This window comes from Coenobita brevimanus, chromosome 97 (assembly GCF_032717465.1).
Source record: "Coenobita brevimanus isolate Jiangsu-jjx chromosome 97, ASM3271746v2, whole genome shotgun sequence".
Taxonomy (NCBI): Eukaryota; Metazoa; Arthropoda; class Malacostraca; order Decapoda; family Coenobitidae; genus Coenobita; species Coenobita brevimanus.
This window is the reverse complement of record NC_137050.1, coordinates 4,760,788-4,777,677: the sequence shown is the minus strand read 5'-3', so window position 1 is coordinate 4,777,677 and position 16,890 is coordinate 4,760,788. Positions and strand designations below refer to the sequence as shown.

At 44.3% G+C, this 16,890-nt stretch overlaps 1 protein-coding gene across 1 annotated transcript in view; it reads right to left on the bottom strand.

Moving 5' to 3' along the window:
• The window catches only part of ex (FERM domain containing expanded), a 96,033-nt gene that overhangs the window by 41,320 nt on the left and 37,823 nt on the right, over positions 1 to 16,890 (bottom strand). Inside the window, exons 4-6 of the mRNA XM_080283396.1 lie at positions 3,225 to 3,304; positions 931 to 1,117; positions 351 to 575 (exon numbers count right to left, since the gene is read on the bottom strand). Coding sequence (XP_080139522.1) covers positions 351 to 575; positions 931 to 1,117; positions 3,225 to 3,304 — 492 coding nt within the window. The remainder of the gene's footprint in view (positions 1 to 350; positions 576 to 930; positions 1,118 to 3,224; positions 3,305 to 16,890) is intronic.

Sequence of the window (16,890 nt, the reverse complement as noted above, 5' to 3'; positions counted from 1 at the left end):
GTAGAGTCACCTGATGGCATCGAGAAAGTGGATGATGGGCGCCCCAGCCAATGCTATGCCGATATAAAGGAGACAAAAACTAGATGGATAGATAGATAGGTAGACAGATAGACAGAGGTAGATGAACAGATAGACAGACGACAGACAAACAAACAGACAGACATAAAGATTGATAGATGAAGACAGATACATAGATGACAAACACAAAGTTCGATGATAGATAGGTAGATAGATAGACAGAGACAAACAGGCAGAAAAATAAACAAACAAATAAATCGCCAAAGAGCAGGCACTACGAAGCCAAGCCATCTGTAATTCACCCCAACGAGAAAGGAGTAGCAGCTAGTTACCTCATAAATATCCAGTCCTCGCGCGCAGATGGCCGTCACCACCTGCGGTACGGGGTCCTGTTTTTTGTACCGTAGGCGATACAGGTGCAGGTTGTGCGGGGCCTCCTGCTGCGACGCCTCCCGGATGTACTGCGCATGTGCCTCCACCTGCGTCAGTCCCAGGTTGTCGCGGTGCATCTGGGGCGTGTGGTCGAGCACGTACGCCACGCCCACACGCTCCACCAGCTGTCATAATGCAAAATACGGTACAGGGCAATACAATACAGTGCGATACAACACAACACAATGCAATACAGTAGCCTATATAATGCAATACAGTCCAGTACAATCTAACACAGACTACATCACGAAACAAGACAGTACAACAGAAAACAACACAATATAACGCATACAGCAAAATCCGACCCTGAAAAAGAAACTAAATAAAAAGGTAAATTTTCACCACATATAAACAAAATATTACTGTACCAACCAGCTGTACAGAAATCCAATAAAAAGGTAAAATTTTGGTCATACTGAAAGAAATGTCTAAAACAAAACAGTACCGTAGTAACCAATCATTTGAACAGCGGACACTCACCCATTGTGGGAAGTAAAGGTTACAGTCGAAGTATTGGCCCTGGTGGCGGTCCTCGCAGTAGTCCCCGAGGTCGGCCTGGAGGGCGTACGAGGCCAGAAGGAAGGCGGCCTCTTCGCTGATGGGCTGGTTGTAGTGTAGGACGTTCTCGCGCAGCTGCAGGTAGTAATGCAGCCGCGAGAGATCGTCCCTGAAGCAAGATGGAAGGTTAGGCTAGTGAGGTTTTTGTTTACGTTCAGGGTCAAAAGTTAATCTAATATTTCACCTTTTTCCTCTTCTTAGACTGATTTTTTTTTTTTTTGCGTAAAATCATGGTCAATGTTCCTCTTATATTTAATCTCTTCTATTTTTCTTGGGGTGTCGTGATTCTGTTTACATTCAGGGACAAAAGTCAACCTAATATTTCACCTCCTACTTTTTTTTTTGTCGGTTTTGTTTGCAATAGGAGACAAATGTTAGCCAAAAGCTTCACTTTTTCTATTTCTAACTTTTCTCTGCTGGCGAATTTCCCTAAGCTGAAAGAGGCTTCTATTTCTCACTATTCTCACCTGGCTAATATTCCTAACCTGTGAATGAGGCGTGGTAAGTGTCTCCGCCCAGTTTCCCTAGTATTTCACCTCCTCTACTTCTCGCTATTCTCAGCTGGCTAATATCCTAGCCTGTGAGAGAGGCATGGTATGTTTCTCCTCTCACATCGCATAGTATTTCACGTCCTCTGTTTCTCACAATCCTCTGTTGGCTAATTTCCTATGCTAATTTTCTAATCTGACAGAGGCTTGGTATGTTTATCAGCTCACACATGATTCTTTCTGGAGTGATGTGTCTGAGAGGAAAGGGACGGACTGTATAAATATAATGTCTCCTGGGTCTCTAGGACGGATATTCCCTAACTATAAGGTAGACCAAGTGGAACAGTAGGTAAACTTTTATCTCTGACTGTACGCCGGTGTGGAAGGTTGGTAGGGAGAGGTTTTTGTGCACAAGAGAGTCGCACAAAATATATGATGGATGATCGTTTCTTCGCAGACTAAATTCGAGATTGTTCCAGACAGATGGTATTAGGGGCCTTTTGACTGACACTTAGGGACGAGTTGACTTTACCTGATTAGACTGACATAATTCTAGGTAGACGAGATTCTAGAGAAAGGTAGTAGAGGCTAGCTTTACCCTGACTATAACTAATGTATTTAGCTCGCAGGAAAATAAAATAAAGAGGACCACCGAACATTCCTCTGTATTTCAAGACATCTTCAGGTACCTGGTAAATAGACGACCGCTGCGTAGAAGAGGGGAAGGACTTACGGTAGGATTAAATTCAAGAAAGAAACAGATGGCTTCAAGTGTTCTTACGTAGTGGGGTGAAACTCAGGTGATTGGTGTCTTCGAAGCACCCGTTTCTTGTTGATTCATTGTGCATATTACGACTACATATTCTCTTTTATGCTATTTATTTATTTTTGTATCGACGTACCTTGCTTTAGTTATGTACGATGGGATTAAAATGTGTCACGGGTTAAACATGTGGCCGAGGAAGAGGCACTACGATATCTCCTAATCCATCTCGAATTCAGGCCTCGGGTATATGTGAAAGGGACATTGGGTTCTGACAGCACTGTGGTTAGGCAGATGATGTTTTTTGATGGACGACAACAATTCACATAAGACTAGCAGTTACAGTTTCATTATGATTTATATCCTGCCCATCCATCTTCCCTGACGCGTCCCTAAAGGTCATTGAGGGTGACCGCGACATATACGCAGTCACGCCATCTTGTGCTGCCTCGTGTAATACCCTAACATTCTCGCAAACCGTGTATCACCATCTATATTTACTCTGTTTGCCTCATTACCTCCGTCGCCGAAGTTGGACGTTATGTATTCATCCATGTCTGTTCGTTTGTTTGTGTGCAAAATGTCTCAAAAAAGGTGCTATCGGTTTTTGATGTCATGTGGTGGGTAGTGGGTCAAGGATGAGTTGATAAGATTTTCAGGTGGATTCGGATCTGGATGAATGGATATATCATAAATTTCATGGGCACTGGCGGACGTACGCGCTGTCTGCAAATGTGTAACAGGGCAGACTTAGACCGTAGAATTGAATGGCTAAGTAAAATCATAAAAGCTATCGTCTGGGTGGATTTTGAGGTGGATCTGAATCCGGATGAAGGAATAAATCACTGACTGTATTGGTGCTGATGGAAGTGTACCCTCTCAGAGTCTTTCTAGTTTTTGTTGTGTCCACTGCACGCCTGGGATTGAAGTATTGCCTACCCTATGGCGCAAGCTGGATGACTTACCTAAGGAGGAGGTGAGTCTCAACGTAGAACTGAACTCTGAACTTGAACTGCAGAAGAGGTTCTCCACTGGCGTCCAGCCCCTGAAACACAAGAACATGTTATCAACAAACCATATTGGAACAGCTACATAAACGGTACACCTGCGAACATTAACACCGATTCACTTAATTAGCCTACGATTAATAACGGGGCAGTGAACACTAATACTCGACATCCAGTGTTGCTAACCGCAGAAATCATTAGGCTACTCAGAATATTTTGCAAGAATTTTAGATCGTTCGGTTACAGTCGATTTATATGACCGTCCCGGATTTTTGTACTTAAAATTTCTTCTTTTGTTTCCTCCTCCTCCTCCTCTTCCTCTGCCTCCTCCTCCTCCTCGTCTTTCATGCTGAACACACAAATCACACCAACAATGAATTTCACCAACATAAACATTGCGTCACTAAAGTATAACAGTATATTTTCGTTATATACACAGGTCTCTATCGAATAACACTGTTTACATACACGCCAACGCCATGTACCGTACAAGCACACCATGTCAACATTTATAGAAGTTTATTACACGCTCTCTCTCTCTCTCTCACACACACACACACACACACACACTCACACATCACCTGCACATAGCATTAGATACACAGAGGCGCGTGAGGACGTGTTTTTTTGGCGCCCTGGATAGAACCACCCGCGTCAGTGATGGATTTCCGCTGCCCCGCCACGACTCCTGCCCCACCTCAGTGATTTTATATTTACTTTTAAGATTAATTAGTTTAGTGGGAATACAGTACTATAATTCGACTGGACAAAATTTCCGATCGCCAGACAGACCAGAGTAGGTAAATGAAGTGTCTTTAGATCTCCAGTTTTGACATTAGAAATATACTAGAAATTATTACCACCGCCGAAGAAGATGGATGGAGGTTATGTATTCACTCTTGTCTGTCTGTCTTTTTGTGTGCAAGATATTTCAAAAAGATTTTAATGACATCTGGTGGGTACGTGGGCAGTGGGTCAAGGATGAGTTACTTAGATACTGAGCTGGATCATGGTCAGGATGAGTTGACGGAGGTATACACTCTCTGGTATTATGTAAAAGGGCAGATTAAGACCGTAGGATTACCTGAGTATGTAGGTCCGTAAAAATATTCGTCTTGTAGGAGAGAGGAATTACAGCAGTGAATCAAATTTTATTAGCGTTGGCGGAGGTACGCGCACTCTATTTTCTAGTAACAGTGAAATATCCTATCGGCCATGAGTAAATACAACCACATTAAATTACAAGTTAATCTTATCAACATACGTTGGAGTGAAAGAAAGGGTAACATTGTATATCATCATGACCAGTGAAATATGTCTCATTGCTTAAACGCTTTAACCATTATTTGACAGCTTTCTTACTGACAATAACTGCCTCCCACTCCTTCTACCCTCCTGACAGCACCAATATGATAACAGTGACACCCACACTATCTCAAGGTCATGTACTCCACCATTAACTCCTTGAATCCGATGAGTTCTTTGGTTGTCTTGCTTTCTCCAGACGATTTTATTCAGCTGAGGAGAGGCTTTAAGAATTACAGGGTTACATACAGCCTTCCTTAACCCCTTCACTACTTGGATGGCTCTCCTACACTGTATATAATCTTTTAACAGCAACACAAATAATATTTAAATTAAAAAAAAAAAAGACGTCGTCCGACTGAAGACCTACCACTAATCCATCTTGAATTGGGAAAAAAAGATGTCATGATGATGATGATGATGATGATGATGATGATGATGATGATGATGATGATGATGATGTACAGTGACGTCTCAGGCTCCAGCTGTCCTTAGCAAACTGGATACACAAAAGAATGTATTTCTCGCTGCCTCCTGAAACTTCTTAACGCCACTTCCTCAGCGACTTACACCTATAACACCACAAAACTCTCTTGCATGCTTTTGACGCAGACTACATACAAGAGAATGTTATGGCGTAATATGCATAATAAATCGCCAAAGAAGAGGTACTACGGACTAAAAATTTTTACTCAGCACCAACACAAATGCTGTGGGCACAGGTCATGAGTCTCCAAGGCCTCCCCAGCGGTCCACCTCCTGATCCTGCCTCAGTTTTGGCAGTTTCGTAACACCTCTTCCTAGGCGACTTTTCCTACACATTTCACTTCATTATCCTCTTGTATGTTACTAATGCAAGCTATGCTGATATTAAAATGACAGGTGTAATATCGAAAATAAATCGCTTAGGAAGAAGTGTTACGAAGCCTCCCGCACGCCCCTCCTTTGGTCTCAGAGCGGTGTCATGGAGGAAGCCGCTGACCTTGGACGATTAGCAAGTCTCATCTCGAAGCTCTCAGACTTCCTGTGTGGGCGTCGCCGCTTCCGAGGGGTCAGGCCCACATCCCCCGTCCCCCCTTGCCCCATACCCCCTGCCAAGCATCACTGCCGGTCAGACTCTTGGACGAAGCTTGTTCATTTCCTGCTACCCGTCCTCCTTCGTCAGGCACTACCTCTCTGACTCTGCGATGACGCTTGTTTCCCCTTGGCCGAAAAAAAGCACACACACACACACACACACACACACACACACACACACACACACACACACACACACACACAGAGTAAGGCATATAAACAGATACATTCAAACGCGTACACTACAGCTTACATGCTCACATACAAATACAGACAGACAGGCAGACAGACAGAGACAGACACACATCCAAAGCCGATTATATATGCTGGTCACCCCTCGCATATCACCATACATTGTCATTCATGTCAGAAACACACACACACACACACACACACACACACACACACACACACACACACACACACACAACCTTTAGCTATATGGCAAAAGAACACAAGAAAAACTGGAATTAACTGAGCTATGTTTTATGAAGCGCGGCTACAGTGTTACGTAACCACTTCAGCCCGAGAACGTCCTGAATTTCTTACTGTTCTCAGACGATTTTATTCAGCATGGGAGAGGCTTTTCGATACAGCTTTCACTAAACACTGCTAGAGGGATTTTTAGAACTGAATAAAATCGTCAGGAGGTGGCAGGGACTAGTTAAAAATGAGTCATCGTACTGAATTGGTTAATGTTTCCTCCCAGCATCTCGTAGAAAAATAATGATATGGTGTAAATGTATCTACATCTCTTGTGTAATGTGCATAGGCAACTGCAGGGTGTAGGGGCAGGTGTAGAGAGTAAGGACGCAGTGGTGTAGTGTAGCGTGGTGTGGTATGATGTGATGTGGCGTAGTGTGGTATTGTATGGAGTAGTGTGGTATGGTATGGCGGAGCGTGGTGTGGCATAGCGTGGTGTGGTGTGGTGAGGTGAATAATTAAGGTCAGTGTGGTGTAGTGAGGAATGAAATGAAGTAGTGCGTACAGTGGAGGTCATTAGATAATTTACTGCTTCGTAGTGTCTGAAGTTAACGATTCTTTTTTTTTTACACAAGCCAACCACCAGACCATCGCGTCATTTTCGAGGCGTAGGAACCCTGGGCTAGGCTACCGAAGTCCAAAACATAAACACTGAAAGATAAGAGATCGGTCGAGGCACGTCAGAAAGAAAAATCCAGTCACTTTTGGAGGATTCGAACTCTTGCGCGTAACCCCTACCTGAGTATGTTACCACCAGACCACAAGGCTAATGAGTACTAATAAAGCGGTAGGAATCTCACTGTACTTGCTCTGAAACCCAATTATGTAAAGAAATTATTGATCGCGGCTGTAGATAGAATGTAGTGTGTATGTGTGTGTGTGTGTGTGTGTGCTGTAGTGTGTAAATGCGGATGACGAGTGTAGAGTGCTGTGGTAGAGTGTGGTGTTGTGGTGAGGTGTGATGTGGTGAGTGGTGAATGTTGTAGTGGTAGTGAATGTAGTAGTGGTGAATGTGGTGAGTGGTGGTGGTAGTTGTGAATACGATGAGGGCGGTGTGGTGACTATGGTGAGTGGTGCTTGAAGGTGGTGGTGGTGGTGGTAGTAGTGAATGTGATCGAGGTGGTGGTGGTGGTGTAAGCAAGGTGTATCGGCCAGCGGGAGAGTGCAGCTTGGTGCAGAGGTACTGTGGTAGTGTGCTGGAAGTGGTGTGTGATGTGGTGTATGTTGTGATTGCTGGTGTGTGGTGTAAGTGGTGTGTGTGTGTGTGTGTGTGTGTGTGTGTGTGTGTGTGTGTGTGTGTGTGTGTGTGTGTGTGTGTGTGTGTGTGTGTGTGTGTGTGTGTGTGTGTGTGTGTGTGTGTGTGTGTGTGTGTGTGTGTGTGTGTGTGTGTGTGTGTGTTGTGTTGTGGTGAGGAGAAGTTGGGTGTGGTATGGTGTATGTGGTGAGGTATGATGTGTGCTGTGGTGTGGTATATGTCGCAGGCTGTTGTACTGTGGTGTGATGCTATGTGCAGGGTTGTGATGCTATGTGCAGGGTTGTGATGCACTGTGGTATTGTGATGATAAGTGGTGTGAAACATTATAGTATGAATGCAGTGTGGTATTTTAGTGACCTGAGAGTATAGTGGTGTGGTGTAAAATAGTGGAATTAGGTGTGGTATTGCGTGGTGAAGTGGTGTACTGGAACAGGTATGGTGGTGTGGAAGGTGGTGTGATGGGGTAGTCTGTGAACTGGTATAATTTCTTGGTGTACTGGTGTATGAATTGTGGTATGGCATGATGTGGTATGGATGTTGTGGTGCAGTGTGGTATGGGTGTGGTGTGGTGTAGTGTGATATGAGGGTAATGTATGGTGGAATGAATGGGGTGTGATATGGGTGTACCGATTTATGGGTGTATTTCGGTATGAGTGTATTGTGGTGTGAATGTAGTGAGGTACACGAGGCGTGGTATTGGTAAGATCACTTTCGTATGGGGGTAGTGTAGTGTGGTATGGGTGTACTGTAGTATGGTATGGCTGAAATGTGGTATAGTGTATTGTGGTGTAGTGTGGCATGGATATAGTATAGTACAGTGCAGTGTGGCGTTGTGTAACTTGGAGTCTGCGTGATGCAGTGTTGTGAATTATTGTGTAGGGTAATGTGGTATAGTGTTGCGTAATTTGGTATGAGTGCAGTGTGGTGTAGTGTAGTGTAGTGTAGTGTGGTGTAGTGTGGCATGGCTGGGGGCCACTACCAAGCCTGGGTGTCTGCGGGTGTAGCCAGGCCGCGTCTGCTGTACCGAGGGTGTAGGCTACAGAGGGAGGGGGGGGTGGGAGGAGGGATGAGGTAGCGAGCCAGGTGTAGTCTACCGCCCTAGCCTAGCCTCGCCTGCCTCACTTTGCTGCTCATCTGCCTCACGCCTGCCTGCCTGTCTGCCTGGCCCTGCCCCCGCCCTGCACAGCTGCGAGGTCCTGAGCGCCCCCGGCCGCCGCTGCGACAGGCAGGGCCGCCGGGGCAGCGTGTGGCCGCAGGAATCTAGCGACATCTGGCACGCGAGTCACATGCCCGCGGCCGCCTTCCTACTACGGTCAGGACTCTTCCCAGCATGCTCCACGTCCCGACCCGCCCCGCTGGCTTCGGCTCCCCGCAACACCCTCCTCCATAGGTATCACAACAAAATTCCCCCGACGGTAATAATTCCTGAGCTACATGGGTCCGCTCCTCCGCAGAGTCGTGGCTGGGTGTCCTGGGTGGGGGTAAACGAACGTCGCATACCTCACCCCAAGCCAGGGTCACACGCGAGCCTCTGAACCCGCCATCCACGAGCAAACTATTGCAGTGTTTTTTACATCTGAAAATCAGAATACCACATTTTTTTTTTCTATCCACCAGAATATTAATCTACGCTGCGATAAAACACATTCCACCGTTGTGTCAGAGTGGCGGGAAGGTGGTGGTGATAGAGAGGGTTAGAGCATATCCATTACCACCACCTCCATAGACCTACCACCATCGCAACCACCACCACCACAACCACCAACATCTCGGCTGGAAATCTTGGAAGGTCCGCCATGATCGCCCTACGGAATTTTTGGTGCATAAATTAAAATGCCGGGCCACGCAGCTGTCCGCCCGGCCTCATCCCGCAGCGCTGCCCAGGAAATATGCCACGAATTCTTTGGCGTTTTGTCCGAGCCAGTGAATTCCTTAGCTCGGGAGTATCCACCACCACCACCACACAGCCAACACCACACTGCTACTACTATCATCACCATTATCATCACCACCACTACAACACACCATACCATACCATACCACACCACACCACTACATCACCACCACCGACATCACCGCTACGTCCAAAACCACCACCATCATCAATACCACTACCACCACTACACCGCCACCATCACTATCACTACTACCACTATCACTGCTACCTTATCACCACAACTATATCACTATCACCACCACACCACACCCCACCACACCACACCCCACCACACCGCACCGCACCGCACCGCACCACATCACACCACCACCACCCCTGCTGTCATGGCAACCTATAATAGTACCCGTATTCTCTAGGGCTTGGGAGACTTCCTAACTCCTCTTCCTTAGCGATTTGTTTTCCTTACGACACTTTATGAATCCCCTGCAGGTTTTTGTGGTTTTTAATACGAACATGGAGAGGATAAATAACGTAAGAAGTATAAGCCACAGGCTATACGCAGAATATAAAACTAGTAACGAAGAAGTGCAAAAAATATTAAGCCAACGTGAATACGACTGTCGACGTTCACAAACAGACTTACGACTAATTCCCCATCGTAACAAAGATTTTTTATTGCAGGAAGAACAAGATACATGGGGAAGCTTCTTGTCTCCTTTCGTTGTTCCTCCTACGAAAAGAAACCACAGTATTCTAGGGGACGTATTCAGGATGCTCCCTTAACACTTTCCTCTTACCGGCTTACACTATTCTAGGCTGTGACATTTAAGTAAACCCTGTCGCTCTTACGAAAATATATGTTGCATGCAAGCTTATCAAGGTGCAATATGGAAAACAAATCGCTAAGGAGCAGGTGTCAGGCAATCTCAAGCCATTTAGGGTCATATTCTCGTAGGCTATGAAGGCACTTCTTCCTTACTAGCGTGTTTCTTTATCTGGTACGTTAATAGATTCTTGTATAACACACACACACACACACACACACACACACACACACACACACACACACACACACACACACACTCAAACGAGAATAGAACGGTGTAATATTCAAGATAAATCGCCAAGAATATGATGCTATGAAATCTCCAAATCCATACCGTGAACAGTCCCGTGTGTGTGTGTGTGTGTGTGTGTGTGTGTGTGTGTGTGTGTGTGTGTGTGTGTGTGTGTGTGTGTGTGTGTGTGTGTGTGTGTGTGTGTATTTTGTAGCCTCGACGATTATACTCCATTTACAGTACTAAGCTTGAACCTAGTCACGAAGAAGTGCCGTGGAAAGGATGTAGAGCCACGGCATTGTCTTTATTCCGCCGCGACCTATGTGTGAAATAAGCAGCAAATGGACGAAAATCTGGGCCAACTTAAGGTGAAAAAGGTATAGTTATCCTTTAGTTATTTTTTTTATCGTACTTTTATCGTTATTTTTTTATCGGGTTCTTTAATCGTTATCTTTTTATCGCGTATTTTTATCGCTAACTTTCTATCGGCTACTTATATTTATCGCAGTCACCCGGGAACACGCCAAGCCCTCATTAAAATCACATCGGCTATCGTAACGCCTCTTCCTATGCGATTTACTCTTCTCATTACACCTTACCATCCTCTTGTTTACATTAAAAAGAAAAAGATGCTAGGGTTAATCTGCAGACTAAATCGCTGAGGAAAAGGTGCTAACAGGCCTCCTACGCCACCTGGAATACGCGTCACAACCTAGGCCCAATCTCGGCCGACGCGTGTTGCCGAAGGAATGCGTATACGGCGTCAGCATGCGTTATCCTGAAGCACCTGTTCCTCTGCGATTTATTTTGCGTATCGTACCTAAGCACTCTCTTTCACGTGCATGGCGTCAACGTTCGTTATCTTACATTCCTTTTTATCTCGCCTAATACTAAATCGGGCTGAATCTCTCTCTCTCTCTCTCTCTGATTGGGCCAAGAAAGGTTGTATCTAACTTCCAAACTCTCTCTTTAATTTTAACACAATGAATCAGCAAAGACTCTCTCTAAATCCCCCCACGCCCACTCCCAGATCGAAAAGTGTCTCCTAAGCTGAATAAAATCGTCTGGAGGAAGTATAAAAATGAAAATAAAAGTCAGTGAAATAAAATGAATAACGTGGGTATGAGGGTGGGTGGGTGTGTGTAATGGCGGCCGGGGATGTGAAGTTGGTGAATTAATGAAGACTGCATAACCCCCTCTAGTTCGAAAAGTCTCCCCTAAAATGGATAGATTATGTCCTAAAATGAATACATATGTCCTAAAAGGATATGTCCTAAAATGAGTAATGTCCTAAAATGAATGTCCTAAAAGAAAAGATATGTCCTAAAATGAGTAAATATGTCCTAAAATTAATAAATGTGTCCTAAAATGAATAGGTATGTCCTAAAATGAACAGATATTTCCTAAAATGAATGCCCTGAAATTAATAATATGTCCGAAACTGAATAACTGGGTCCTAAAATTAACAGATATGTCCTAAAATGAATGTGTTCTAAAATGAACAGATATGTCCTAAAACCAATGTCCTAAACTAAATAAGTATGTCTATTGAAATAAAACATAATATTAAAAGTACATCCTTGAGGGTAAAAATAATCTTGGTATAAGGATGGTGTTTATGCAGAACGAAGGGTTAGGGATGGGTGTTAAGGTAGGTGAGGTGAGAGGGAGAGGGGATAGAGAGAGAGGGAGAGGAGATATAGAGAAACAGGGAGAGGGGAGAGGGAGAGAGGGAATAGAGCGAGAGAAGGAGAAAGGATAAGGGGAAGGGCTGGAGAAAGAGAGAGAGAGAGAGAGAGAGAGGGGGGGGGGGAATGGAGAGAAGCTGAATACCAGGAGAGGGAGAGGGACTAGGGAGAGGGAGAGGAAAAGGTAGATGGTTAAGTAGAATGAGAGGGAGAGGGAGAAGGAGAAAGGGAGAAAAAGAGGGAGGGAGAGAGAGAGAGGGAGAAAAAGAGGGAGGGAGAGAGAGAGAGAGGGAGAAGGAGAAAGGGAGAAAAAGAGGGAGGGAGAGAGAGAGAGGGAGAAGGGGAGAAGGAGAGAGAGACTGAGAGGGCTAGGGGCTAGGTAGTGTGGTAGTGGTGGTGGTGCGGTGAGGCCTGAGGGAGAAAAGAGAGTATTATGGAAGGCAGGAGCATTACCCAACCTGAGGGGGAAGGGGGAGGGAGGGCTGGATGGCTCGCTGGTCGGCGGGCTGGGGAAGGGCAGAGATGGGGAATTAGGAGGCTGGGAAGGGAGCGGGGAGGAAGGAGGAAGAAGAACTGAGGAAAAGGCTGGGGGAAAGGGGGATGAGGAATGGAGGAAAGGAAAGGAATTAAAAGAGAAGCTTGGGAATGAGATGGGAATGGGGAATGGGGTAGGAGAGAGTGGGGAAAGGAATGGGGAGAAAGGATGACGAAGGGAAATTATGAGAAAAACTGGGAAGGGAAATAAAATGGGATGTTAGGAAGAGGAAGGGGTTGAGGAATGAAGATGGAGAAAGGAGGGGGGGGGGGATGGAGGAACTGACGGAGAGACTGGGATATGGGTGGGTGGTGGAGGGATGAGGAATGAAAGCAAGAATCCGAGAAAGAAATGGAAACAGGTAATACCAAGGAATGGTTAATGAGAGGGGATGCAATGTTAATAGAGAAGGGACTGAAGGAGGAGAGAGATGATAAGAGATGAAGACAGGTAAGGAAAAAACGAAAAATTAAGAAAAAAACCTGGTGAGGAGGGTGAGGAATGAAGACTGAGAAGAGGAAGAAGAATAGAGAGGAATTGGGTACAGCTGGGTTCAGAAGTTCTATGTACAAAGGCTTCACCTAACAGACTTTGTAGATACACAGGAAGTGGGTGAGTAGCACTACACTCTTATATCTAAATTTTGCCTCCACTTCATGATGATATTTTATTTAGAAGCGACCTGTTTTTCTTTTTTTTTCTTTTTTTCTTTTTTTTATCAGAAAGGGTTCGCTACAACTTTTATTAACTCTTCAGTATCACAGAGATTTCACAGGATGAGGCATAGATGACGTCCTCAGGCTGAAGGGGCTGATGCGGGGGGAAAATCAAAGGAAGAGAAGGAAGAGTAAGGAAGATGGAACTGAAAACAATATGCGGAGGAAACATCTGAAGAAGAGGGGAAGAGGAAGACTGAGAGGGGCTAGAACAGACAGGGATCCAGGCATACCGTTTATTTGCTATCACTTTCCCAGCAAATAATTAACACTTAGCCTCCTATGACCCGCCCAGCTGAATGAACTCTTCTGGCGCTAGCTGGAAAAGAGCAGTAGCGTTGTGCCAATTATGTGAAGGTAAATTTTTCCGATCACGATAAGGCTAAGATATCGATATTATCACTCAGGTTCTCAATTCACTGTCAGCTGAATAAAATAGCGTGGCGTCTGCTGGAATTGGATACCAGAGTTGTGCCGATCATCAGAGGGGTTAAGCGGATGAAATCTCTAGGGTCTGGCTATTCCTGTCGGGGCGGTTATTTCCATTCCTGGCCCTTATTAATATTATGTCTTCATCGGCCGTTCCATAGAGAGGCTGGGCAGGAGGCCGAGAGAGGGATGGAGGTATGGAAAGAGGGGGAGGGAGAGACGGAATACAGGATCCAGCGTGGTAAATGGAAATGTTGGGAGGGAGACACGGGATAGAACCTGAATCCTTTATTTTCTCTAACTTATTGAGTTACATAGAACCCACACACAGGGAAAATAAAGAACTCAAGCTTTAACCTGTGTCTCTGTCCCACCCAACGAGACGGAGTAACCTGCAAAGGAGAACAAAGAGAAGCAGACAGCAGCAGATTTATTGGTCCGTTCAAGTCTGTTCGATAGAGGGACGTAACACCTGAAAAAAGTATCCTGCGAGTTAAAGACGGGATCGAAAGGCGGGAAAGAGGAAAGCAATGGGGAGGGAAGAGGGGGGGGAGACGTAGATATGTGAGGTGTGAGAGAGAGAGAGGGTGAAAGGAAAGGGAGGAAAAATTAAGGAAGGGAGAAAAGGGAGGGGGGGAGAGAGGGGAAGAAATGGGAGGGATGGACGGAGGGATGCAGACAGTTCCCTTACGATCAGTTCCCTGCCTTAAATATGGTTTGTTATCTGTAGGAGGGACAAGGACGGGGGAGAGTAAAGTCCTCCCATGTCCATTGTTCATCCCGGAAAACCAAATCTTAGTTACGAGGCAGATGAATGTTCGTCTGTCCGTGTTTCCAGGCCTAGAAATGAAGTTCGCGGTTCGATCATCATACCAGAAGGGACTCAGTGGAGGACGATATTGACCAGAAATTAGTATCATCCTGCCCGCTGCGGATTTACCACACAAAGATATCCAAAGACCATAAGGAAAATAAGATGAGAGATGTTTTTTACCACACTGATTTTCAAAGACCATAAAGAATAAAAGAGGAGAGATGACAGGACTTCTGATGTCGATTGTACCAAGAGGAGGGTGTGTGGTGAGGAAGAGTGCAGGGCGTAAACGGTGTCCATCAGGTAAAGAGCGTGTCTGCCCCGTACCCTGACGTGACCCCTTAGAGCTGTGAATGGACCAGTGTGAAGCCAACTCGGAGTCTATTCACAAACTCTCTTGGACGTAAGGTGTGTCAAGAGTTGCTGGTCTGTGCGTTTATCTTGCCACATACACCTACTGGGTAATTCAAATCGAACTTAGAGTAGAAGGGCAAAATGACTTCTTGGAAAAATAATGGTTTCCCTTCTGTAAAGACTCTTGACTCGTAAAAACTGGTTAATGCAGCTGTTATAATCTGTTATAATATAGCCTGTGCGTCCACATTTGTTTGTGATCTCAAATAGATTATCAGAAAAACTGTCTTCATAGCAATTTAGTAGTATCAGAAGTGTATATATATATATATATATATATATATATATATATATATATATATATATATATATATATATATATATATATATATTTTTAACACTGACTTTCACTCAAGTCTAGGTCTGAAACTTATGGTAGTTTTATAAGTAAAAATAAATGCATAAATAAGCGTCATATGCACTACTGAAGCATTAGGAAAGTTTGTAACTTGGTCACCCAGGGGCGATATTTATGAGCTCTCTCCATCTTAAGTTGTTCATAAGACTGACTGTAAATGCTGTATATACAAAAGTTTGCACTCATCCACTTAATAAACACTTCACAATTTAATTACAGTAAAAAAATGTATATGGACAATTAAAAAAAGATCCGTGATAACAGATATGTGTTATGGAGAATGGAGAATGGTAAATGCTGGTTAGGCTCCTTTATAAATAGGCTCCCTGTTGTGTATGAATATGTGAATGGCTTAATCAGAGTCCAGGCAGCTCCCCGGCACATGCTCATTACCACAGCCTCATCTACACAACACAGCACACCTCACACCACCTCCAGCCTCCCTATTGTTGGCTGAGAAAGGCCTGTGGTTCTGTGGGTACTGGGGATGTGACACTCTGATGATTTAGGTAGCGGGGAGGCTGGAGAGAGATGAATAATGCGACACGGTGAAGATTTAGGCTACATGAAGGTCACAGATCGGTAAAAAAAATACATCTCTTGTTTGTCTCTAGAAGGAGGTAGATCTTTGGAAGGGAGGGGTGTGATAACCGGGTTTACAATTGTTGCAAAGTGAAGATTTAAGCACAGTTAAGGTTTAGATAGCACGAGGCGAGAGGAAGATAAAAATAAAAATAAAAATAAAATAAAAAGATTTAGGTGGCAAGGAGGTGCGAGGTAGATTGAAAAATTCCAACATTATTAAATTTCGGTAGCAGTGTTGCAAGATGTATTTACCTGTCTTTCTATCTGTCTGTCTGTCTATCGATCTTCCCATCTACGTTTATATGTATGTACGTGTGTATATCTTTATCTATATCTCTATGTCTATCTTCATCTGTCCATCAATCTAACCAATCATCTCTCTCTATCAATATAAGAGAAAGAGAGAGAGGGGAGGTACGACAACAGCGCTACCCCCGTCGTGGCTGCGTCGGCGTGATGCAATGGCTCAGGGTTATGGTCAAGGGGAGCTAACTGCACTTCACCCTGACTCTTTTTACACACTGAACACGCTACACTGACACTCACCCAATCATTGCTAGTTTCTTACACACTTCCTCATACTCATTCATTCATTCGTACTTCCTCACATTCACTCATTTATTCGTAGTTATATTTTAAGCATATTCTCATTTATTGTTTGTCGTTTTATACACACTTGTTACTTTTTTATATAACCTCCTTCATACTCGGCGATTTTTTTCCCTTGTACTTTACGGCTGCACTTCCTCGTACTCAATTATCTCCCACTTTTTTTTCTTTTTTTTTTTACTTCCCCACACTGCCTCATTCTTACTTTTTTTTTTTTTTTTAAATAAACCCTCACCGTTAATTCTTTTTTTTTTTTTATACACACCCATTCACTGTCACTCTTTTATTCGTTTCATAGATGTCATTACGAGTTCTTCGTTTTGCCTGCTACAGATTACAAGTTTCCTATTACTTTTCTCTTCTCGCTGAATTAATCATGTTTATCCTTTATTCAATTAATT